This window comes from Heterocephalus glaber, unplaced genomic scaffold, assembly GCF_053883595.1.
Source record: "Heterocephalus glaber isolate CG9 unplaced genomic scaffold, H.glaber_assembly_v1.0 deba00001662, whole genome shotgun sequence".
NCBI classification, from domain to species: domain Eukaryota; kingdom Metazoa; phylum Chordata; class Mammalia; order Rodentia; family Bathyergidae; genus Heterocephalus; species Heterocephalus glaber.
The window spans coordinates 16,061,724-16,087,987 of record NW_028258403.1 but is presented as its reverse complement, the minus strand read 5'-3'; the positions used below and the strand labels follow the sequence as shown (position 1 = coordinate 16,087,987).

Sequence of the window (26,264 nt, the reverse complement as noted above, 5' to 3'; positions counted from 1 at the left end):
GGTGGGGAGTCACCTGAGCCAACTATTCAGGTAAAGAAGCGAGGTCCAGGAGGGGCACCGACTTGACTGCTTACAGACAGCTGACAAAGTCCACTCCATCTACTCACCACCTCACTCGCGCTCGAGGAACCGGGAGACGCGGTGGAAACTACATCGCCCACAATGCACCACGCGGGCCCCGGCTCGCGGGATGGGCTATATGATTACCGGCGGTCTAGTTCGCCTGGCGGCGGAGGGGAAAAAGGCTGTTGCCAAGCCTTTACAGGCAGAAGCACTGGACAGCCGCGGGCGCACCTGTTACGTTCAGGGGACCGTGAAGGCCGCCAAATCAATGAAAAAAAGAATCGTAAAGAAGAGGCGACTCTCAAACCGGAAACGCTAATGGAGTTCTGAATCACGTGGTGCACACGTGCCAAAGGCCCACGATAAAGAAACTAAAACGGGGGCTTCCCTATCCTGGTCTCCGGGCTTGGTGAGGTTGGTACGCCTGCTTAGGAAGGATCATTTTTCATTTCTTTCATATCTGCTTTCCTTCAGCGCGATCACCGTATCTTCAGGAACAAGCTACAGAAACCGTTTGGTTTTTTTTGTTTTGTTTTTTTTAATTTAGCCGCGACTTCCGCCCATGTCCAAGATGGCAGCGGGGTGGCCTTCCTAACCCGGACGTAGTCTGGCGGCGCCTGACGGAGTCGGGGCTGGAAGAAGGTGGAGTGGCTAAGAAACAGCAAATGGGACGCTGGCGCTGGGGTGTCAGCCATGGACTGGAAAGAAGTCCTTCGCCGGCGGTTAGCGACGCCCAACACAGATCCAAACAGTGAGTTTGGAAGGAGCCGCCCGCTGGGACAGCCCGGCCCTAAATTAGAGGTAGGGGAGGGCGGGAAGGAAGAGGAAGTGGGAGCCCAATTTTGGCTTGGTAGAGCCTCTTCTGCGAAAGAGGAGAATGTGCTTTATAGAGTCTGGAGGTTTGACTCAGACTTTCCCAGGAAATGATAAGCAAGAGCGAAAAACTGACTTCCATGGTCTTCTTTTAGACTTGTGAGGAATAATAGAACTCTGGCTCTGAAAACTTGTCCATCCCACCAGGACCTCTGATTCATTTTTCTTTCGCATTTGTACTGACACGCTTTTCACTTCCCTCCTTATCCATTTTAGATTTCATAATCTATTTTTCCATGTCCTTTTCTCTTCTTTACACTTGGCATATTAACCTGTTTAAATCTTTCCTATTCCATACTTTTATTTAGGGCAGCTGAAATTGTCTGGAGTAAAGCAGGACTATGGTAAGTTATCTCACTTTAATCCATGTCCGCTAACCTAAAGTGGATGTCCTTGTCCTGTCTACAGTGTTTCCCTGACCTGTCTTCTACATTAAACTCCTCTCATCTCCCAAACCTGTCCTACTTACTCCATACCTTCAGATGAGGAACTCTTCTTTAATGTTATCTCACTGACAAAGTAGACGTGAAGGAAAACCTCACATGTGTTCTTTTACCGTATCTATCACTTCCCCGCTGTAAGTGCATTCTGCTTACTGTTAAAATGAACCATCCATGTGATATAGGGGGAATAAATGTAACCCCCAACCTGGTAGATGTCAGATACGCCAAGTTCTTGTTACCCAAAATCAATGATTGAATGCTAAGGAATAATAGAGGTTAAGAGTAGGAACCATTTATTGAGAGAGAGCTCCTGAGAGACAGGAGGGAACCTGAAAGTGGGTTGCAGCAGACCTCACTTCACAAAGGAAATTCTATAGAGCAAAATTAGAGGTGGGTACAAAAAATCACAAGTGGGTACAACCTGGGTCAAAAGTATGATCAATAAAATTAGTATAGCTGCTTTATGGGGGAAGCAAGTGTACATGTAAAGAACAAGGACCCTTTTAGGAAGAGATGAATCAGGAGGTCTTGGTCACCCACCTGGGTGACTGATGTCTTTCTTTCTAGACTTTATTGGACCAGTTGATACCAAATATAGTATATTGCTTATCCCTCAAATTATCTAGGCCTGGTCATTTTCTTTATCTTGAGGCCTGGCCTTCAACAGATATGCCTCTAACATAGCTGTAATGTGTTTTCATCCTGTCCACTGACTCCCTCGAGGGCCTACCCCTGTCTGACTGCCTAGAATTTTCTACTTAGCTGTCTAAAATACATGTACTTACTTGAAAGTCTATCCACTCCAGCACTAGATCACATTCCTTTGTGGGGGTAAGAGGAGTGCTGCTGGGGATCCAACCTAGGTCCTTGCAGACCCAAGGCCTGTGCAAGTGCTCCACGACTGAGCTAACCCCCAGCTCCACACTCCCTTTCTTACAGGCAATAACTTCTCTCCACCCTTATCCTCTCCCTTATACATCATCAACTTTTTCTTTTCTATGGACATTTCCATCAGCACTGAAAAAACATGTTGGCATTTTCTCTGTCTTTTAAGAATATAGTCATTTGATCCTATATCCACTTCCACCCTCTGCTACGTTTCTCTGCACACTTTATAGAAATACTTCTGTGACTGAAGGTGTAGTTAGTGGTAGAGCAGTATCCTTAGCACCAAAGGGGGAAAAAAAAAGAAATACTGGCTGGGCATGGTGGCACACACCTGTAATCCCAGCATTCGGGAGGCTGAGGCAGGAGAATTGCCATGACTTTGAGACCAGCCTGTGCTACATAGCCAGTTCAAGGCCAGCCTGAGCTACACAGTGAGACCCTGTCTGAAAAAACAAACGAAAAAGGGGGCCAGGGATTTAGCTCAGTGGTTCCACCGCCTGCCTCACAAGGGCAAGGTCCAGAGTTCGATCCCCAGTACCAAAAAAGAAAACAAAAAAAGGGAATACTTGTCAAAGACCACCTGTACTTGTGGATTCTCCTCCCCATATGTTTTTGTTGTTGTTGTTTTGGTTTTTTGTTTGGTTTGGGGGGATTGAACTCGGGACCTTGTACTTTCGAGGCAGGCACTGGAACCACTGAGCTAAATCCCCGGCCCTCCTCCCATATGTTTTAAAGCCTACTCCAATCTGGAATGGATATTTATTACATGTATGTTATATGCCACGTTCTGTTCTAGGCTATAGCAGTGAACAAAACACAAAAATCCCTATCCTTATAGAACTTACACTTTAGTGTGGGGAGAGATGATATAAGTAAATGATCTAGGTCAGTGATACCAAGACTTTTACAGCTTTTAATGATACAAACAGCCCACTGGCATTTATGTTATAGGTTTGCCACCACTGATTGGGTTTTACAGGTAATAACTCCTGTTGAAGACTTTTTCTTTCTTTCATTTTTGGTCCTGGTGATTGAACCCAGTAATGTTCTATCACTGAGCTACATCCCCAGTGCCAGCCTTTTTTTTTCCTTTTGCACCAGGAATCGAACTTCAGACCTTACACTTGCTGGGAAGGCACAGCAGCACTGAGCTAAATCCCTGGCCCAAACCCTTTTTATCTTTTGAGATAAGGGCTCAATAAGTTGGGTGGGCTGGCCTTGAATTTAGATCCTCTTGCCTCTGCCTCGGCTCCCAAGATCTCACAGGCACCACCAGCATACCTGGCTAGGGCTGTTTTCTTCATCAATATTCTGGATCCCATCCTTTGTGTTAGATCCTTTTTGCCTACTCATGGGTGTAACCTCACTGTTGTCCTCTCTCCTGCATCATTACTTTTTCTTAATCATTACTGTTCGCATATAAACATGCTGCTATTTCTCCCATCTTAAACTTTCATGACTTAATTTCCTTGTCTCTAGTTATGCCTCATTTTTTGCTTCCCTTGAGCAACAACTTACTAAAAGAGTTGTTGGTTAAATCTATATTTATCTCCCCTTCCTGCTTGTTGAGAATCACTAGTGGCTTCCGCATTGTTAAATTCAGTGTCCAGTTGTCAGTCTTCATTTGACTTGCAGAAGTTTGTGGTTTGACAGAGTGGAGTAGAGGGAAAGCCTCAGTCACAGGGATCGTCGTCCTTATTCATGGAAGGAAGGAAGGAAGAGTGACTGAACAAGAGTTTGTTCCAACAGCAGGCAGACTGGAGGGTAGTAGACCCTTGAATTTTGAGCTTCAGGTTGAGAGGTTTTTTGCTTTAGGTAGAGGAGCAGTGATTAGGAGGCTGAAACTCCATGGGGTCAAGGGTTGGGCTGTTTTTCTCACCCCTTTGGCCCCAGTGTCTATGAAGAAGTAGAGGAAGCTCTTTCGGTGGCTGATAGTGCTTGGTGTTTCAAGAAAGTTAATATGTTCATTGTCTAAGCACAGTTTTTTTAAATGATTGCACAGAATAGTGATGTTTATTTTGGGTACTTGGCACATGCGTGTAACATATCTTGAGTATTTTCAATCTCCTTAGTGCCTGCTTTACCATTTCCTCCCTCCTCTCCCTAACTTCCTTCCCCCTATTCAAGAAAGCTACCTTCTAGTTTCCTATCATTTCTTCTTTACTTTTTTCATTTATTTGCCTGTATTTTAGGTTTCTTACATAAGGAGTGATATTTAACTTTCTGAGACCAGCTTATTCCTCTTAACAGGATGGTCTCAAATTGTGTACTTTTTTCTGCAAATGACAGGATTTCATCCTTCTTTATGGCTGAATAATATTTTGTTTTTATATATATATATATATACACACACACACACACACACACACACACACACACACCATATTGCCCATTCATCTGTGGATGGACATCTAGATTGTTTCCTTCTTCTGATAGAGGATTAATATCTATATATTTTTTAAATTTTTATTGTCTATATATTTTTAATATATATAAAGGACTCAAAAAAAAGTAAGAGGGCTGGGGATTTAGCTCAGTGGTTCTAACGCCTGCCTCGCCAAGCTAAGGGCCCGAGTTCAATCCCTGGTACCAAAAAAAAAAAAAAAGTAAGAGACAACCCAGTTTTTAAAATGGGCTAATAGGGCCTGGGGATTTAGCTCAGTGGCACCATGCCTGCCTTGCAGGCGCAAGATCCTGAATTTGATCCCTAGTACCAAAAAAACCCCCCAAAAACAAAATAAAATGGGCTAGTAAACTGAGTAGACATTTCTCAAAATAAGTGGTACAGACAACCAATAAATACGTGAAAAAATGTTCAGCATCTTTATTAGGCAAATCAGAACAACGTTGAAGCTAGATGTGGTACACATCTGAAATTCCAGCACTTTTGGAGGCTGAGACAGGAGGATCACAAGTCACTTAGCAACTTAGTGAGACTTTGTCTCAAAATTTAAAAATAAGGGCTAAGGGTAGACTTCAGTGAAAAGGCTCTGGGTTCGATCTCTACCACTACAGAAACAAATAACCTAATACTGGGATTCCATCTCACCCCAGTCAGAATGGCTATCATCAGGAATACAAAGACAATGCTGGCTGTTATTTGGTAGAAAGGAACCCTTCTGTATGGTTGGGGAGAATGTAGAACGTAAACTAGTACAACCACTATGAAACTCAGTATGGAGAGTCCTCAAAAAACTAAAAATAGAAAAACCATTCAACCCTTGCGGCTGGGGATTTAGCTCAGTGGTTTCCCCGCCTGCTGCACAAGCACAAGGACCCGAGTTTGATCCCCAGTACCAAAAGAAAACCATTCAACCCAGTTAACCCTTCCTGACTATATTTTCAAAAGAATTGTGTACAATTTTGATGGCCTTTTTTGGTACCTCAACCATTTAGAATTTAGTATATAGGATGAGTTGCATAAAAGCATTACTTGATTTTTTTTTTTTTGGTACCGGGGATCGAACTCGGGACCTTGCGCTTGCGAGGCAGGCTCTTGGAACCACTGAGCTAAATCCCCGGCCCGCATTACTTGATTTTTAAAAGGGCCTTTCTCCCTTTATTTGTTTTGCTACTAGAAAAAAAAAGTGAACAAGAATTAAAAGATGAAGAAATGGGTTTATTTACCAAATACTACTCAGAATGGAAAGGAGGTGGAAAAAACACAAATGAATTCTATAAGACGATTCCCCGGTTTTACTATAGGGTAAGTGATATCTAAGAAGATGTCTCTCAAAGTCTGTAAGTAAAATATAATTTTAAAACTGGGATTAATTTTAATTTTTAAAAATAGAAGTTTAGGGGGCCAGGGATTTAGCTCAGTGGTTCTGCCGCCTGCCTCGCAAGCACAAGGTCCCAAGTTCAATCTCCGGTACCAAAAAAAAAAAAAAAAAAAAAAAAGTTTATGCTTTAAATTTTGTATATTTATCACACTTTAGTTGATCTTATTACTATCATAAAATATTTGCATCTAGTAAAATTTTGAGTTTTGGTATAAATTGGTATATGAAAACAAAGTTGTTATTTGTCCCTTCTTTGAACTATGAGCTTTTCTAATTTTTATTATATTAGTAGTGAGTATTCTCTCAAGTTATGTTGGGATGTACAGCACTTTGTTAGGAGTAATGATTTCGTTCAAGACTAAACCGAAAAATAGATCAAAAATAGAAAATATGAAAATTTCAATTGTATATTTCCTCGTGATAAAACTGTAAGAAGCCTTTGAAGGGCAGTATAGACAGTAAGACCTTAAAGCTATTTACAATGGAAGATAAAGTTTACTAAAAGAATGAGACCTATTTAATGTCATGTAAAATGTAACCACTGGAAAAAAGTTAACTTTGGAGTCTTAGATGAATGTCTCCTGAACATGTTATTTTTAAAAATTCAATTAATTATGACATTAAAAGTAGTAAATACTGTGAGTAACAGCATTCTTAGGGATTGAACCCAGAGCCTTCACAATGAGCTGCATCCCAGCCTTTTCTGAGACAGGGTCTCACCAGGTTGCCCAGGCCAGGCTTGAACTTGCCATCCTCTGGTCTTAGGCTCCCACAGTGCCAGGATTACAGGTGTATCCCACCATGCCTGTCTGACTGTCACGCTACTCCTGATGTAATGTATAATCTAAAATCACAAGGGAAACTAAGTGGACTAGACTATTAGCTTTTTCAGAACAGAGATTTGGCGTTGCTGTTCACTGACTTCTTTATGAACTTTTTGTTAAGTGAATGATAAAATTAAGATGAGAAACAAGAAATAAATTTAGGAAGTACCATGCTGTTATTTCATGAGGTCACATAATATGATTCAATAATCTCAAATTTACATGTAGAAATTTACATTGTGTTTTTAGCTGCCAGCTGAAGATGAAGTCTTACTACAGAAATTAAGAGAGGAATCCAGAGCTGTCTTTCTACAAAGGAAAAGCAGAGAACTCTTAGATAATGAAGAGTTACAGGTAAGAACAGGTTAGATGTTAACCATTTGTTACTTGTACTACTTAATCACACTGGATCTCATGTTGCCTGATAGGCCCACACACTGGTACTGCAGGGGCTCTGCAGCATTGGTGCCCACCAGAGTCAGCTGCTGAGCTCTCCCAGGCCACCACCCATGGTGGTGTCAGGTTTGTTTTTGTTAAGTTCCTAGAAGCTTCTAACTTGCAGCCCAGGTTGAAAACCACTGCTATACAGTCAGGTTGCAGTTTTCAATTTAGGCACATTAGGCAATGGATACAACATCTCTGTGCTCTACTTTTCATCTGTAAAGAGGGGATAACTACCTGCATTATGTAGGTATGGGATTCAAGAGATGATATGTTTGAAAAGTTCAAACTTAGTAGGCATAGGGGCCCGGGATTTCGCTCAGTGGTGCCGTACCTGCCTTGCAAGCACACAAGGTCCTGAGTTCAATCCCTGGTACTGGAAAAAAAAAAACAACTTAGTAGACACTCACCCTACTAAGCTGTTCTTAAGGGTTCAAAAGGATAGTAGAGCATGAGATTCACCTTCACAGTTTATCAAACTCATTTTAATGGAAATGATGCATTTAGCTTTGTTTTTAAATTTTTAAACTTATCTTTATTTCTATAATTTTTGTAAGAACTTATGGTTTTTGTTGGACAAACACCAGACACCACCTATGATTGGCGAGGAAGCAATGATCAATTATGAAAATTTCCTGAAGGTTGGTGAAAAGGCTGGACCAAAGTGCAAGTAAGAATAGTACAATTAACAAAGCAGTATGTTATGTTAAGCAATTTAAATGCCTCAAATATTAATGAAAATTGAAGATACTGATGTGACAATTAATGAAATCTGATAAAATTAGTCAAATAATTATATTTGTATGAAATTATTAAAAGAAATAATATGACACTTTAGGCCTTCACTTAAGTTGGGAATGTAACAAGATGAATGTAAAGATGTTATGACTTAATATTTTAATTTTTTGAACTACTAATCTGTAGTTCTCTTAATTTTTTCACTTTCATTTTCAGTTGTATGAATTATGCTGTTTGCTAATTCATTTTTATATTATGTTGGCAGATTATTTTCTTTATTTCCTTTTCTAGGCAGTTTTTCACTGCAAAAGTCTTTGCTAAACTCCTTCATACAGACTCATATGGAAGAATTTCCATCATGCAGTTCTTTAACTATGTCATGCGAAAAGGTGATTTATTTTTATTATACTTGAACTCCTGTCTAGGAATCAAGTAGATTTTTGGTCTGTGTTTTAATTTTAATAGTGTTTCTTCTACTCTCATATTTAAGTTTGAATAAATTTCTTGTGTTTTGATTTAGATATTTTATTGTTATGTTGTTATTAAGATTCTACAAAGGGGGCCGGAGATTTAGCTCAGTGGTTTCACCGCCTGCTATGCAAGTGCAAAGACCCAAGTTCGATCCCCGGTACCAAAAAAAAAAAAAAAAGATTCTATAAAGGAGCTTACCAAAGCTGTGATTTTTCTGCCTTAAATTTGGCTTCATTATCATAATCCAAAAAACAGTCTCATGTATCCTAAAGATACTAGCAGGCGAGAAAGCAGAAGCTGGTAGAGTGTTTGTTTGTTTGTTTGTTTGTACTGATGATTGAACCTGGGGCCTTGGGACTTTTTCTTTTTTGGCGGGAAAGAAGAGGGGACAGGGTCTTGCTAATTTTCCCAGGCTGGCCTTGAACTTGGAATCCTCCTGTCTCAGCCCCATGAAGAAATTATATGCTTGTGCCATCATGCCCAGCTGAACCAAGAGTTTTAATATATGGTGATTTGAAATAATTTTAATATAGTGGTAATTTTATTTCACTAATATATTATAGTTTGAGTTGCTTAAAAGGATAGTTTCAAGGGCGAGGGATTTACCTCAGTAGTTCCGGCGCCTGCCTCATAAGTGCAAGGTCCTGAGTTCAATCCCCGGTACCAAAAAAAAAAAAAGGATCGTTTCAAACTCAAAACTGTGTCATCAGTTTCAAGGAGCCTGTAAATAAGAGTTGTTAGGATTCCTCTAAGTACCATAATGATCTGCAAAATACTGCTGTGTACCATCTTTAGCTGATGTAGTTGGCTGCAGTAATTAACCTCAGTAGAATAAAACCAGCTCAAAAAAAAAAATAAAATAAGTGAATAAAACCAGCTCCACTGAAGACCTAACACTATGATCGCTGTACTTATAATGGGTAAAGAACAATGTCCTCAAGGGCATCAGTGTTACTGTAACTTTAATCATAGTAGAACTGTTGAAATACACCATTTTATGGTGGTGTTTTGCTGTAGACAGTTTGGGGGTTAATGATTATTTAATGTGTGTGTGACAAAAAGTTTTATAGAGTTACTAGATTGGTTTGTACTTCTAATTAGCTTTTTACCTCTCTTTTTTATAAACATGTACTTGATAAATCTTAAGAATTACATTTCATTTTCATTATCAGTTTGGCTTCATCAAACAAGAATAGGACTCAGTTTATATGATGTTGCTGGACAAGGATACCTTCGGGAATCTGTACGTATTAATCTATTTTTGATAATGGTTATACACACCGAAATGTTAACAGTAGTTATCTTAGGTGTTGTGATTACAGGTGATTCTTTATTTTGAGCCTCTGTTTTTATTTTTTTCTTCTTTTTTTGTCTTCTTTGTGTTTGTGATACTAGGGATTAAACCCAGAGGTACTCTGCCACTGAGCTTAAACTTCAGATCCGTTTTTATTTTGAGACAGAGTCTTGCTAAGTTGCTCAAGCTGGCCTCAAACTTGTGTTCCTCCTGCCTCATCCTCATTAGTAGCTGGGATTATAGGCATGTGCTACTGTGCTATTTTGTTTTACTTTGACAAACTTGTTACTAAAAAAATTTAATATATGTTGGCTGTATAAATTCCTTCAGACTTTTTTAAAAAGGCCTTTTAAAAGGGAAAATGAAAAGAAGGTAGTGTTTTAACAAGCTTAAAAATCATTGAAGAAACAGTGAAAACCTTTAGTTGGTTTTTTGGGGGGTTTTTTTGGTACTGGGGATCGAACTCGGGTCCTTGCGCTTGCGCAGCAGGCAGCAAAACCACTGAGCTAAATCCCCGGCCCCTAGTTGTTTTTGAGTGGTATGAATGTGTGGTTGTTTTAAGGACTGGGACTTTCCCTTTTTTAGGAACTGTAAGAGAAATTAATGTAACTCTTTTTCCACCTACAGATTTAGGGATGTAAGGTCAATAAGGGAATTATAAGGGAATATATAAGTTATAAGGCAATCTTTATTTATAAGGGAATTATAAGGGAATATTTATTTCATATTAGGTACTAATGTAGATAAGGCCAAGTTAATCAACAGAATTACAGTCTCATGATCTAAATGATTATGCTTCTGATAAGTGTGGGTATCTATGTAGACATGCTTCTTTTCATCTCAGGCATTTTTCCCGAATGTGGAATCATTTTTGAGGTTGTGGGGGAAAGGGGAAGGGAGTTGAGTATAAATATGAACTAGGTTAAGCAATTATTTAAATTATTTAAAAATTTAAATTATTTAAATTACAGACTTAAATGTCAATTCATTACAGTTCATTATGGTTCTTGTTGTAATTTTCTTGTAGTTTGCTTTGTCCAGATTTCTGCAGATAGACTGTTAGCATATTCTGAACATTACATTAAACCTTTCAGTATAATTCTTGTTCTTTAAGGTTTAGACCACCTTGACAATAAAAAGCTCACAGGGAAGATGTGATTAACCACCCGCTGATAATTACTCATAGGTCAGGTATTGGAATAGTGTGGAGGATTTTGGTTGGTTGGTTGGTTTCTTCAGTGCTAGAGAATGAACAGAGGACTTTGCACTTACCAAGTACTCTTCCACTGAGCTACATCACCAGCCCTTTTAAAATTTTATTTGGAGACTGGATCTAAGTTGCATGGCTGGTCTCAAACTTGTGATCCTCCTGCCTTGGCCTCCTTGAGTACTGGGATTCAGACTGGGATTATATCAAGCTCATAGTTTTACTTATTTATTTAGCATTACTGGGGTTGCAACCCAGGGCCTCACACATTCAAGGAAAGCACTTTACCACTGAACCACCACTGAAGGATTTAGCTCAGTGGTGCTGCCCCCTGCCTCGAAAGCACAAGGTCCTGAGTTTGATCCCCGGTACCAAAAAAAAAAATTTATTTACAATTTAGTGTCTGTTAACCCACTCTGCCAAGAAAAAAGCTCCACAGAGTAAGGCTGAGAATAGTTCCTGACACAAACTGTTTACTAGATACTTAATAAGTATAAATGAAAGTTTTACATACATGACTCAAATTATAATTGTTAGTTTCCAAGTCACTTTTTTAAAAAATTGATAAAATACAATGACTACTTTCAAAAAGCAAAGTGTCAATATTTGGAGAAATACCTTCCCTTGAGAAAACCATTTTCTTTCACTAAGAAAATTAAAAATTACTGTCTTAAAAACATCTGTGGGGGCCGGGGATATAGCTCAGTGGTTCTGCTGCCTGCCTCGCAAGCACAAGGACACGAGTTCGATCCCTGGTACCAAAAAAAGAATGAGAAAAAAGCCAGCTTAATGAAGATGTAATATAGAAGGAAGTATAGCAAATATAGTGTCCTCAAGACAAAATAAAATCTGATCTTTTAAAAAAAATTTGTATTAGTATGTGCTTGCAGTACATAATGATTACATTCATCATGGGGAATGGTACATGTACATAATGCATCTCAATTCTTTTTACTTCCCCTTCCTACAAACAAAGAATCTAGGATGCTAGAGCACATGATCGAGAGCTAAAGTGACAAGAGATAAGTCAGAAGTAGGCCACGTGTAGGGCCTTTTAAGCTGTGGTAAGAAGCTGAGTTTTATTTGAAGGCTGTTAAGGAAGCCATTGAAATGTCTAAGCTGAGTCTGTCAGGACACAATTTACATTTTTACATTTTTAAAGATCACCCTGGATGCTGTGTGGAGGGGTTGAGTGTAGACTAGAAGCTGGAATATTAGACATCCCAAATGAGATGATAGAGGTCCTGACCAGGGTGACTGATGACTGTAGAGAAAGCTAGAAATAGATTAAAAGCTGGAGGTAAGGAATGGTGAAAGAATGGTAGGAACCACATGAGTCTTAAATAACTGCCAAAATAAAGGAAAACTAGGTGAGAACCAGGATTGAGGTTGAAAAGAGAGTTCCTGTTTTTTTGGTACTGAGGATTGAACTCGAGACCTTGCGCTTTTGAGGCAGGTGGTGAAACCACTGAGCTAAATCCCTGGCCCTGCTTCATTCTTAAATAACAGTTACTAATGGGATGTGTGTACGATGGGGTGCTGCACAAGTACTTAACCCAGGGAATTAGATTGGACACAGTAATCCTCATTTTCTATCCACTGATTTTTGGGTGATACTTGCTTTATCTCAGGAATCATCAAAAGCCCAGCTTTATGCTAGGCACATGTGATACCTCTATAACCTACCACCCTGGGAAGCTGAGGCAAGAGGATTGCAAGTTCAAGGCCAGTGAGCAACTCAGTGACTTAGGAAGGCCTGGTCTCAAAAGGGCAGGGCATGTAGTTTAGCATGAAAGCCTTGAGTTAAATCCCCAGTGCTAAAAACTAAATAAATAAATTAAAGATAAACAATTTAAGCATCCATCAGAAGAGACCTAGTTGAGTAAATTAAGGTACATTTATCCAGTGAAGTAACAGTTGTTTAAAACTGTAGCATTTTGACAGCCAGTATTAAATGACTATAAGTATATTGTTAAATGACAAAAGCAGTTTTCATGGCATACTGCTTCATCCTGTGCAAAAAGAGAAATACACATGGATATGTATTGGCTTGTATTTGGATCAGGTATCTCTGGAAAGCCATGTCAGAAACTGATAATATCTAAGTTAGGTTAGGTGGTGCGCATGTGTACTCCCAACTACTCAGGAGGCTGAGGGAGGAGGTTCTCTTTACCTGCATTGAAGGCCAGCAAGAGCAACACAGCAAGACCCCATCTCTTGAAACAAAAAAGTCGATAAAATAGGTTACCTCTGGGGAAAGAAAATAGATGAGAGGAGACTTTTTTTTTTTTTTTTTTGGTACTGGGGATCAAACTCAGGACCTTGCACTTGTGAGGCAGGCGCCGAAACCACTGAGCCAAATCCCCGGCCCTAGAGGAGATTTTTTAATGAGTATCTTTTTGTTCCTTTTGAATTTAGAACTATGTAGAATATATTACTTATGTTAAAATGTTAAAATTTAAATAGCAAATTAGAAACAAAATTTAATATAAAAGTTTCACCACTGACATCGTCATGAAATTTAATTATCAATATAGTATTAATCTGAATTTTTAGGACTGAAATTATATATTATAGTGTCTAATGAAGAAGCAAGATCAGACATTTAACATTTCAAATTTTGTTTTGTTTTCAGGATTTGGAAAACTACATATTGGAACTTATCCCTACTTTGCCACAATTAGATGGGCTGGAAAAATCCTTTTACTCCTTTTATGTTTGTACAGCAGTTAGGAAGTTCTTCTTCTTTTTGGACCCTCTAAGAACAGGTAAAAGATAATCTTATTTAACTTAGATGTTGCCGGGCATGGTGGAGTACACCTGTAATCTCAGCACTGTGGAAGCTGAGGGAGGAGAATCGCCACGATTTCGAGGCTAGCCTGGGTTACATAGTGAGTTCAGGGCCAGCCTGAACTAAAGCAAGGCCCTGTCTCAAAGAACCTTAGATGTTATGAGGTATTATTATATCTAAACCTCAGTAACTAGTGAAGTCTTAAAATGTCACTTATTTTCCTATTATGTCATTGTCATGAATAATCTGGCAAATCTCAGAGTAGAAAAATACAAAAAAAACCAGGGTTTAGGTTTATATAAAGATATTTCATGATTTACTTGCATGGACTGTATCTGTGTGATAGTGGGAATGTCACTTAACTTCCTGTAGTTTTCTTCATCCCTAAAACTGAAGAAATACAAACTGAGTAATCAGTATTGCTCCTTCCAGTTCTAAGAAATCAGCTACTCTAATGTAATTAGCTGTCTTTGATGTGTGGCATATTGGAGAATCATTTTCTTTTTGATGAAACTATGTACTTAAAGATCTGAGAGCCATTTAGCAGTGACATTTTTCTTTCTCCTGTTAACTTTTTTTTTTTTGGTACCGGGGATGGAACTCGAGACCTTGCTCTTTCAAGGCAGACGGCAGAACCACTGAGCTAAATCCCTGGCCCTCCCATTAACTCTTGACCCTAGCCTCACTAACAGTATCCTTTGTCAACAGTTTTAACCTGCCCAGACTTAAATACATGTAACTTGGACAGAGAAGACTCAAATCAGAATCTTTGATTCTCTTTCTTTCCTTGAAAAATCCAGCTGTAGGTGATGGTTTTCTATTTATCCATTTATTTTTTTTGAGACAGTGTAGTTTAGGTTGACCTTGAACTCACTATGTAGCCCAGGCTGGCCTGCCTGATCCTCGCAAGTGCTATGATTACAGGCATGTGTGACAACACCTGGATAATCTTTTTAAAGCTTCCTTAGCTGTAGGCACATACACATTTTTTCTTTTTGAAATTTTACAAAATAATAACAGCTGTTTTGACTGCTTATTATGTATAAGGCACTATGCTAAGAATTTTACACAGATTCTTTCATTTTCTTAAAGCCCGATAAAGAAGCTACTATTATCCACATTTTATGGATAAGGCCTCCGAGACTTAGCTAGATAACATATGTAGAAGCAGCAATCAAACTTCCATCTGCTCTTTTTTGTTGTTGTTACCGGGGATCGAACACCGGTCCTTGGGCTTGCAAGGCAGGCAGCGAAACCACTGAGCTAAATCCCCAGCCCTCCATCTGCTCTTAATCACACTTATGCTACCTATTCCAGAACCTGCCAAAGAAAAATAGAGAATAGTCCCCTTGGTTTTGGGGTTGTTTTTTTTTAACTAGCAGTGTTATATCTCTATTCACAAGTAATTCACAACTTTTATGGGAATCTGATAGTGTGATTTTAGAAAGAATTTACCACTTAGGTCTGTATGGTTGGGAGTATAAAAAGTAGATACACTTGTACAAGTAAAGCTCTAATTTAAGTGTTCCTTTTTTTGTTTTTTTCTTTCTTTCTTGGTATTGGAGATTGAACCAAGGTCTTTCACACTGAGCTATGTTCCCAGCCTCTTTTTTATTTTGGAAGATGGTCTTGCTAAGTTGCCCAGGCTAGGCTCAAACATGTGATCCTCCTGCTTTAGCTTAAATGTTGATTCTTCATAACAATATGTAATAAGAACTTTAGGGCATGAGAGCTAGAAGGTTTAAAATATTAGCTGTGTGATTTTGTAAAATAACACCTTTAAAGATTAAGTTGTTCTTAAAAAGAAATGAAGTAATTGTGTTTACTTTTTCAAAGGGAAGATAAAAATTCAAGATATTTTAGCATGCAGTTTCCTGGATGATTTATTGGAGGTAAATATGTCTTTAAGCTACTTAATTATATCACGTGATAGTTGCTGCCTTCTAATTATGTCTGTGTTCCTTTAGCTAAGAGATGAAGAATTGTCCAAGGAGAGTCAAGAGACAAATTGGTTTTCTGCTCCTTCTGCCTTAAGAGTTTATGGTATGTTACCATGATACTGTTAAAATTGAATTATCCATTCTTCAGTTAATTGGTATCCAGAGGTCAGTTTTGTTGGTGGTGGTATTTGTTTGGTGGGAGGTACTGGGGATTGAATCCAGGGCCTTCACACTGAGGTACATTCCCCAGCTCTTTTTTTTTTAATTGTTTGAGATAGAGTCTCACTATCTCAGGAGACTCAAACTTGTGATCCTCTTGCCTCAGCTTCCCAAAGTGCTGGGATGACAGCCATGCACCACCGTGTGCAAGTCAGAGGATAATTTTATATGAGGCTATTTTACCTTAAGACCAAAGTATTCTCAGGCTGGTGATGTAGCTCAGTGAAGGTCTTGGGTTTAATCTCCAGCGCTACCAAAAAAATTCTATGGCTTCAAGATCTAGTATTCTAGATCACTTAAATTTACTTATTTCAAACTCTTTTTTTTTTTTAGTACTTGGGGATCAAACTCGGGTCCTTGCGCTTGTGAGGCAGGCGGCAGAACAACTGAGCTAAATCCCCAGCCCTAAATTTACTTATTTCAATACTAACATTTGAACTTTTAGTTACTACACTTTCTTTTCAGTAGAACAGACAAATGTAATTTGATCTTTTCTTGTTGACTGTAGCATCATTTATGAACATTTATGAACCTGTGGTCTTGCTTTGTGATAAAAGGCTGTTCTTGGGATAACGGAGGTGTTCTAGGGATTTATTTGCCTTTTACTGAGTTTCATTAGTCTGCTGCTTTTATCCTGTTGGTGGTTTTGTGACTCATTTTGGGATCCATGATCTCTTAGTTTCAAGTTAATGGCATTTCAGTGCTTTTTGTTGGCCTCTTTTCTTCTACCTAGATGTTCCAAAAAGTTTGCAAACCGAAAACAGAAATGTAAATTAAATAGCCCAAAGGCCACAGCCTTCAAGATGGACTTCCTTTGGTTCTAGCTTAATGGTTGTTATAATCAAGATTTCAAGGATAGCCCGGGATTTAGCTCAGTGGTTTTGCCGCCTCCTACGCAAGCACAAAGACCTGAGTTCGATCCCCAGTACCAAAAAAAAAAAAAAAAAAGATTTCAAGGATAGGTGATGTTACTATAAATAAGCCACTTCAAAATACTAAAGAATAAAAAGAATACTTTATTAATGTCCAATCTTTTGTCTCTTAATTTAAAATGTTTTGGTCATAACTGTCTTTTTACTTTCTTCCCAAGGCCAGTATTTGAATCTTGATAAAGATCACAATGGCATGCTCAGTAAAGAAGAGCTCTCCCGCTACGGAACAGCAACTATGACCAATGTCTTCTTAGACCGTGTTTTCCAGGAGTGTCTCACTTATGATGGAGAAATGGTATTTGTTTAACCCTGCTGAAAAGTTTTAAAATTCAGGATCCTACTGTTTCCACATACCCTTTTGTTTTTTTTGGTACCGGGGATCAAACTGGGGACCTTGCACTTGCAAAGCAGGCGGAGGAACAACTGAGCTAAATCCCTGGGCCCCACATACCCTTTTTGATGTAATTCAGCATTATTTTCAGTGTGCCACAGTATGTTAAAAAAGTATGAACCAGTTAAATCACTTCATATTAAATTCAGTTAAAAACACTGTTATGAGCTCAGAGCAAACAGAAAATTTTAATGTTTATATCACTGTCAGTGTACCTAGTGTATAGGATGTGAACTAGTAGAAAAATCTGAAAAATTAGTAAGTTCTGTTGGCTATTTGCATATGATAAAAATTACGAAGTCTGACAGAGTACCATATTGAAATGATTTAAATCTCAGAACCAGGTTGAATTACTCTGTCTATACTAGTAGCTGAGGATAACTAACTTGCAATTGTCTGTTTGCTTCTCAAAATACTTGGGAGGAATATACCAGGTGTGGTGGTGCACACCTATAATCCCAGCACTTAGGAGGCTGAGGCAAGAGGATTGCTGTGAGTTCGAGACCATCCTGGGCTACATAGTGAGTTTAAGGCCAGCCTGAACTACATAATGAGACCCTGTCCTAAAAAGCAAAAAAACCCAACAAAAAACCCTTGGGAATCTGATAATGTACTTTTAGAAATCATTTATAGCTTAGATTTATATAGTTGGGGGTATGCAAGTAGATACTGTTTCCTTTATGTTCTCAAAATACTTAAATTTAAATAAGTTTTGAAATTACCATTTTTGCTGTTAAAAAAGACATGGTGGGACATACCTGTAATCCCAACGGTTGGGAGACTCAGGCAAGAGGTTTGCTGCGAGTTCAAGGCCAGCCTGGGCTACATAGTGAGACCCTATCTCAAAAAAACAAAATAAGTGAATAAATAAAACAAGTAAATGACATGATGAATTTTCCAAACCAGTGATGCCCAAGAAATAGTCATACAGTCAGGCAAGAATGGGGTTTTATATTTTATCATTTAGCTTCAATAGCAGTGTGCTGAATAATATCATTGTTGGCCAAAGGCAAAGGCAAAGAGGAGGGAAAGGGATAGAAACTCCACTTTGTGACTCCCACAGCTGTTAACTTTAGACAATGAGGAGCTTGTAGCATCCTGATGGCTTCTGGTGAATAAAAAATTCAGAGGCCACAGCTGTGGGTGGAGCTAGACCAGGCTGAAGCTGCACTTAACTCTTTATGCTGCAGTTCAGGCAGGGAGGCATTCTTTTTTTTTGAGGCATTCTTAATCTTTGCCTACAAACTCTTTTCCTAAGTTTTTCTAAGTGAAAATCTCTCATTTTATGTCTAGCTTTCTTCTTTTTTTATGAGAAGAGAATTTTCTTACTGAAAATCGTCTGATTTTTAAAAACTTACAGAAAGGTTCCAGGACCCGAAGCAACACCAAAATCTGGAGGTGTTCTCAAGTCCCTTATATATGCTGTATCTGCATAAAACCAGCAGTTCCTTCTGGTGTACTTTACTAAATCTCTAGATTCCTGAGACTGCCTAATATAACACAGTGTAAGTGCTGTGTAGTTACACTGTGTTGGTTAAGGAGTAATGACAAGAAAAACACTCCATCCCTGTTCAGTACAGATGCAATTTTTCCCCATATATTTTTCTTTTTTTTTTTTTTTTTAATCGAGCTATGGCTTTTAAGGATAATTATGGAGGTGTTACAAAATAAGCTGTAAAAAGGCAAATTCAGGGCCGGGGATTTAGCTCAGTGGTTCTGCCGCCTGCCTTGAAAGCGGAAGGTCCCAAGTTTGATCCCCGGTACCAAAAAAAGAAAAAGGCAAATACAGGGGGTAATGAGATCCAGTGGTGTAAGGTGTTAGTAAAGGATGCTAAAGAGATCTGAGGCCTCTCATAAGATCACAGAAAGTAACAGTTTTTGTTGCTGTTCTATTTGTCTTCCACATCCCTTCTTCCCCCTAGGACCGTACATTTCTTGGCTTAAGAACTGGCCGATGCAGGGTTGGGGTGCAGCTCAGTGGTAAAGCACCTGCTTAGTATGTGTGGGGCCAAGGTTCTGTCTCCAGCACCAAAACCAAATGTGTACCAGGTGTGGTTGTGCACAGCTGTAATCCCAGCACTCAGGAGGCAGAGGCAGGAGGATCACCTGGAATTAAAGGATCCTTGTGTTTTGGGGGGTTTTTTTTGGTACCAGGGATCGAACTCAGGACCTTGTGCTTGCAAGGCAGGCATAGTGCCATTGATCTAAATCCCCGGCCCTCCTTGTGTATTTTCAATCCACAGTTGAATGATGTGGAACCCATAGATATGGAGGATTGGCTATATTACAAAATACAATTTAAATACTATTCTATTCCAGATAAAAGATTCTTTTTCAAAATAACCACACTGAAATGAAAATATAAATTTAAAGGTATTGTACAATAGTTTACTCACTATCTTATGTATTTCAAAAGTACAATGAAGAAAGTTGGGTTTTTTTTCTGGTATTGGGGATCAAACTCAGGACCCTGGATTTACAAGGCAGGCATAGCGCCCCGAGCTAAATCCTCAGCCCAGAAGTTCTTTAACATAGCAGATCTCTTAAGAAAATGAGCTATATCCCCAAAATTCTCCTTTGCAGATTCACTAATTAGAATTTCTAGAAACCAACATTAAATGTACATATGGATTTCTCATTTCATATTAAAACAATTTGCCATCCTTGATTGCAAAATTACTTCAGATCATCAGGTACTCACGTGAAAAGTTATTTTCAGTTAAGGTCTTTATTGAACATCATTTTCTTTTCTGTAGGACTACAAGACCTACTTGGACTTTGTCCTTGCACTAGAAAACAGGAAGGAACCTGCAGCTTTGCAATATATCTTCAAACTGCTTGATATTGAGAACAAGGGGTATCTCAATGTCTTTTCCCTTAATTATTTCTTTAGGGTAAGTCTGATTTGTATTTTTCCTTAAGCTATGTCATACCATTTGAGGGGATAGTTTTTTGGAAACTACCTTTCAAAAAAGGTGGCTGTCTTCCAGGAAAGTTTTACAGATTTTAGTTGTTACAGATTTTTTGTTTGGTTGCTACATTGTTAAGGTTTTTTTAAAAGCTGGCTACAGCTGTGTGCTGCATGGAAGGAAAGTTTGCTGAGGTGTTTCTTTTGAGCCTTAGCAGATCTCAGAGAATAATGGTGAGCTCTGACCTGGAATCTGACTGGATCTGAGAAATATTTGGCTCCAACAAGTGCAAAAGGAGGAAATTCTGCCCTTGTCACACATGATTCCTTAATTTGAATGTTAACTTTTCCACTTGATGGAATAATTTTGTAGAGTAGTGTTCTACTCTGTCACTGTATTTTCATAACTAGTTTTTAGAAGACCTTGTGATTTATATATGGTGAAAATCAACAGTAGGAGGGTTTTGGTTTTAGTTTTTGGGGACAGGTTCTTGCCATGTGGTCCACACTGGCCTGGAACTTACAGTCCTTTTGCCTCAGCCACCCAAGTGCTATAATGACAGGCATGGACCAGCATTTACAGCTCAGATATTTTTAAACCAATACAAATGACACTTCCACATCTTTATCAAAATAATTTCCCTCAGAAACTTTTTTGTTTCCATTTAAAAAGTTTTAGGTACTCTTGACAGTGTGGTAGCACATGCCTGTACTTTCAGCACCTAGGAGGCCAAGACAGAATTGCAAGTTCAAGGTTGCAATTAATGAGACCCTGTCTCAAAAAAAGTTTTGGTACTGTTTAAATAACTGGTCTCTGAATTCATCCTAATGAATTTCATAGTGTATATTTTATAATTTCATGTTAAATTTCCTAGAAGACTTTCCATTTTAACCTTTTAGGCAGTAATAACAGCAAATATTAAAAAGATAAAGTACAATTCTAGGATTAGAATACTTTTTTATTTTGGTACCAGGGATCGAACTCTTGACCTTGCGCTCAAGGCAGGTGGCAGAACTGCTGAGCTAATCCTCGGACCCTAGAATAATACATTTTTTAAAACTTGAACGTAGGGCTGGAAGTGTACTTGGTGGTAGAGAGTTTGTCTAGTTTCCACAAGAGTCTGGTTCTGCACCCAACAGTGAAAATGAGAAAATATTAAAAATTGAATGTTATAAGACAGGGGATTTAGCTCAGTGGTCCCGCTGCCTGCCTTCCAAACACAAGGTCCTAAGTTCTATCCCTGGTACCAAAAAGAAAAAAATAATTGAATGTTATAAATTATATCAATGGTTAATCTGAGGATAATACCAATGCATCATAGAGATACACCCATTTTAGACAAACCTATTAAATGAAAATTCAGTCTTAGAATGTTACATTTTGTTTAAAAAATAGTTTTAAAATATTTCATGCATGAATCTCCTTTACCAAAGTTTATTTAGGCTTGGTTTTATGGGCCAAGGTAAAAAGTTTATGGTGCTGAGCCCCATAATCCTGAGCTGTTTGTAGAGCTACTGTGTATCAATCCCTACAATAGAACTGAGCCAGGATGGTGACCCTACCACATACATCTGTCCACTACCATATTGAGAGTATACCCCGAGATTCTTCCCTCCTTCAGAGATCCCCTGGGGATACATGGATATCAGTGGCACCACATGCAGAGTAGGTATTTGGAGCATATTTAGTTGACTATTTAGTAAAGAGGTTTAAGCTTTACATTTCTCAGGGAATGACTCTCACCTAAAGTATTTTAGTCCAGCTAAGTAACAGTTTCTTCAGTCTGTTGTTGTTTATAAAAAAGAAGAGTTTGAAAGAATTCCTTGTTTTTCTAAGTAGAAGTAGAAGGGGTAAAGTGTAAGGTGGGGAGGTGGTAGGTAGGGCGTCTTAGAGAATGGTGAAGGTGTGAACAGTATCCATAGAAAGTAAAAGGAGTAGGCCATAGAATAATTGCTAGTTTAGAGAATATTCCTGGATAGCAGCAGCAAACTATGGTCTTTTTTTTTTTTCCCCTGAAGTTCTCAGTAGCTAAAGTGTAGATGTACAGAGGTCAGTGGTTTTTATATTTTTGGTTTGTTTTGCTAAAGATCCATGTCATCAAACAGACTAAGCTGTTTATTTTTTTTTTTCAGTTTATTTTATTGGTATATTTTAGATATACATAATGATACCATTCATCATACAGAGGTCAGTAGTTACACTGAGCCAGTGTATTGTTTTTACTGATTGGATGTGAAACAAGGCCAAGAAAGTTGATTGGCAGTAGAGGTCAAGATGAGCCCTGTGGTCTAATGGGAAAGAAATGGAACTAGAAGAGGGCTGTGGGACAAGAGGGGGGATATTATTAATATCATTTTTTATTTAAAAATTTATTTCCACTAAATACAGGCAATACAGGAACTTATGAAAATCCACGGACAAGATCCTGTCTCATTTCAAGATGTTAAGGTCACCTTTTTCTTTAATTTATATACAGTAACCAGACCACTATTACCATTGGTAATGCTAGATAATCATTTGTATTATACGAAATTATACATGAAAGAAACATATGAACTATAAAATACTATTCCCAGTCAAGTATTTGTTATTATTTCTCCTGAACTGATATTTAATGAGACACATTTGGAGTCGTGATTAATTTATATAGTTTATACTTTTAACATTGTCAGCTTTGTCTTCTCTAGGAAACATTCATTCATTTTAAACGAAAGTTAAGAGAATCAGTTTAGCCTGTGTTCTTTGATGGTGTTCTACTGAAAACTGAGTTTTTAACTTGGAAACTACTACTTAGGTTCAAGAACTTTTTAAGTATGGTACCTCAAAAAGCCTGTTTGCTTTAATATACTGTATTAAGTTTAGGAGGTAACAGTCCTACAATATGAAAACCATCACTATTTGAAACACATACTGCTACGTAGTAATCAGCCTCACCAGTTATGAAAATGTCCAGTACATACAGTATTTGTTCAAGCTGAATAACATAATACCCTGTCCAGTTAAGATAAAGGGCTATTTTAGTTTAATATAAATGAAGTCGATCTGAAACTTTGCAATGTGCAAATCTAACAAGCAATTTTCAGCTACACTCAATCTAGAAAAAGAGCAAACATAGATTTAAAGTTCCTGCATCTTATGTATCTGAATTATTTTAATCTTTTAAAAATATATTTTGTCTCCTTAAATGTTAAGGAACATTCTTGAGTAATTTTACTACAAAAAGATTAGAAGTGTGAGCTAATTCCTCAGAAATATTTATATTGTACACTTTGTAACAGAAGTTTCTGCCGGGAATGGTGGCGCATGCCTGTAATCCCAGCATTGTGAGAAGCTGAGGCAAGGAGAGCCAACATTGTAGCTCAGTGAGAAGCCCTGGGTTCAGTTCCTAGGACCACCAGAGAGAGACACACAGACAGATTCTTCTATGAATTTCTCTGAGTTTAAGCACAATTCGCATCATCCCTGGATGACTAATTATTTACTACTAGACTCCCATCACCTTCCCCTCCTAGATCTAGAATAAAAAGTTGATTTCAGCATTGGAAGTATTTTCTCATTATCTCTGAAACATTTAAATTTTTACTTTAACTGAGCTAAGTTTTAACTTAAATTAAACTCAAGGGAAGACATATATAGTTCAGTAGTAGATTGCTTGCCTGGGGGTTTGATACCCAAGACTGGGGCAAAAAAAATTAAATGAAAATGTCCACCACCAATTAGAAGACAATAGGAAAATGCAAAGAGTTAATATATATTCAGAGAACACTGCATTAGATAGTTCAGCTACTAAATAGCTATGTAGCTTGGATTAAACTCTGAGCCTCCATTTTCTTCATCTGTAAAGTAAGGCATAGTCATCATATAGCTAAGGAATCTCCCAGTAAAACTCTTGTTGTAAGTAGATAAAAGGAGATTGCTAGGGCTGGGGATTTAGCTCAGTGGTTCTGCCACTTGCCTCGAAAGCACAAGGACTGGAGTTCGATCCCCGGTACCAAAAAAAAAAAGGCGATTGCTTATTAAATAGAAAAGAAAGAAAGAACAAAAAATTTTACATAAAGTGTCAGGCCTGAATTTTAGATCACTATATAATAGGAATTAAGTGAGTCAGAGTTCATTGCTATTTTTCCTGTCTTATAGGATGAAATCTTTGATATGGTAAAGCCAAAGGATCCTTTGAAAATTTCTCTCCAGGATTTAATCAACAGTAATCAAGGAGACACAGTCACTACCATTCTAATTGATCTGAATGGCTTCTGGACTTATGAGAACAGAGAAGCCCTTGTTGCAAATGACGAGAACTCTGCTGACCTTGATGATACCTGATCTCTGGAAGACTAGACTGTCTTCATTAAGATGCTTGAATGCTGCATATGAAACCTTTGAAGCAGAATCCTTAGAAATGGTCTAAATAAAACACTTCATAAGCAAAATATTGTGATTATTGCAATTTTGGGTGCAGTAGTTTGAGAGTAAAAAGACCAAATAATGCTTTTTAAGAGGTAAGTTCTGGTTCTGTTTAGCTCAAATATGACAGATGTGGTTTGCTGTAGGTAGAGAGTGTTCAATTTTAATCTGTATAATCTTTAGAGATAAAGGAAGTTTTCATGGAATATTTCTGACAGCCATTCAGTAAAGTCATAGTATAAAAATTTTTCTAGCTTTACTAACCAGTATCAGAGATACATTATAAAACTATACCTTCTTTTGTTAGAGAATTTGTTAACTCAGTGTAAAGGCTCCTTTATATTAACTGTTGTTCTTAGTTTTTATGAGAAGAAAGAGTGTCATGAACTGTGCTTCAGAGGGAATAATTCTTCAAAGGTTTGGAAAGTAGGAAAAGGTATTACAGGCTCAAAATGACACAAAACATTTAATGCATTTATGAGAAATTTTATAGCTTGTATAAACAAAAAAGTATAAAAATTTAAGGCACAACGAATAACTATTTAAACATTACAAACTGGCCACTATTGGACAAGTGGTGCAAATAAAATTCAAAAAACATAAAACCTTCATAAGTCACTATCTTCTACAATCAGAAAGGTTTCTAGGTAAACTCTTAGGTAGTAGAATCACTCATTAATAACTAAATAGCTGAGCTAAAGATGCTATCTCAAAGTTAAAAACAAATGGGAAGAAGTTGGACTAGCATGCTTTAGAGCTGTTAGTAAAGTATAATTTATGGTGACATTAACTACATTATCTCAAGATTGTTAATCACTAAGTTACATAGTTTATACCCATGAATAAAAAGATGACCACATACTATGAACCACCATAGCATGAATCCACATAACTAAAGACTCCTAAGAAGAGTTTATCTTTCCTAAATTCTTCAAATTTGTTAAAGAACTTCAAAGAACTTCAGCTCTCAATTTCATCTTTCAACTATCAGTTGAAAAACTTGAGCTTCAATTAAAAATTTAATTCATGTTTATTGACTTCCACAATAGGCCCACTGTATGTATTTTAAGTTTCTTTTAAGCTGTATTTTACATAAGTTTATGACTGAAAGCTTAAATGTTGTTTAGAAAGCTGTTAACATAACAGTTTCTAAAAGCTCTTACAGTGTTGTTTTGGTTTGGGTGTTTTTAGTACTGGTGTTGAACCTAGGGCCATGCACATGCCAGATAAGTGCTCCACCACTGAGCTATATCCCCAGTTCTATGAAAAAGCTTTTAAGATCAGCATTTCTACAGTATTCCAACACATTCTTTTTATCCACATTTGTAAACATCTCAAGGTTCTGTACACATATTTAGGGATATTTTCAAATTAGCTTCTTAGTATATAAATTTGTTGTTGTTTTTTGGTACCGGAGATCAAACTTGGGTCCTTGCGCCTGCGGAGCAGGTGGCAGAACCACTGAGCTAAATCTCGGGCCTAAATTTGTAAAGTTTACAAATAACCAAGTAGGTAGAGAAATGGCCAGCCTGGTTTAAGTAAACTGCCCTTCTTACCGTTGCCACTTCAAAATGGTGAAAGACAAGTAATTAATTTTATTGTTACTATTATTCCTTGTACAATATTTAATAGCTCTTGATAGTTAAATCTATAT

At 37.9% G+C, this 26,264-nt stretch overlaps 2 protein-coding genes across 18 annotated transcripts in view; one reads left to right on the top strand and one right to left on the bottom strand.

Annotated features, from left to right (window-relative positions):
* The window catches only part of Prorp (protein only RNase P catalytic subunit), a 115,231-nt gene extending 114,956 nt beyond the window's left edge, over window positions 1–275 (bottom strand). For 4 of the 6 annotated variants that reach the window (XM_087197107.1, XM_087197105.1, XM_087197110.1 and 1 more), the window contains exon 1: window positions 14–184. The gene's annotated coding sequence lies outside the window, so the exon portion shown is untranslated. Of the gene's footprint in view, window positions 1–13 lie in introns of all 6 variants that reach the window. The other 2 variants (XM_087197109.1, XM_087197106.1) reach the window with 1 other exon arrangement.
* Window positions 244–24,636, top strand: Ppp2r3c (protein phosphatase 2 regulatory subunit B''gamma). Of its 12 annotated transcripts, none has more exons than XM_004867559.4 (15): window positions 244–477; window positions 611–814; window positions 1,245–1,280; window positions 5,846–5,973; window positions 7,123–7,227; window positions 7,902–7,984; window positions 8,344–8,441; window positions 9,696–9,766; window positions 13,660–13,792; window positions 15,652–15,707; window positions 15,783–15,858; window positions 17,065–17,201; window positions 20,054–20,191; window positions 22,595–22,654; window positions 24,344–24,636. In XM_004867559.4, the coding sequence occupies exons 2-15, from the start codon at window positions 757–759 to the stop codon at window positions 24,527–24,529; spliced, it is 1,365 nt and encodes a 454-aa protein (XP_004867616.1). In that variant the 5' UTR covers window positions 244–477; window positions 611–756; the 3' UTR covers window positions 24,530–24,636. The 12 variants fall into 12 exon arrangements, with proteins under 12 accessions (XP_004867616.1, XP_012922066.1, XP_004867615.1 ...); XM_004867558.4 differs by having other exon boundaries at window positions 290–477; window positions 7,872–7,984; XM_087197111.1 differs by lacking the exon at window positions 1,245–1,280 and having other exon boundaries at window positions 290–477.
* Window positions 24,637–26,264: the final 1,628 nt, after the last annotated feature.

Excerpts from the sequence above, each read along its gene's own strand:
- Ppp2r3c (XM_004867558.4), top strand. The coding sequence starts at position 757 with ATGGACTGGAAAGAAGTCCTTCGCCGGCGGTTAGCGACGCCCAACACA. Across the intron at positions 15,859-17,064 it reads TTCTGCCTTAAGAGTTTATG|GCCAGTATTTGAATCTTGAT; the intron begins GTATGTTACCAT and ends TTTCTTCCCAAG. Across the intron at positions 22,655-24,343 it reads TCTCATTTCAAGATGTTAAG|GATGAAATCTTTGATATGGT; the intron begins GTCACCTTTTTC and ends CCTGTCTTATAG.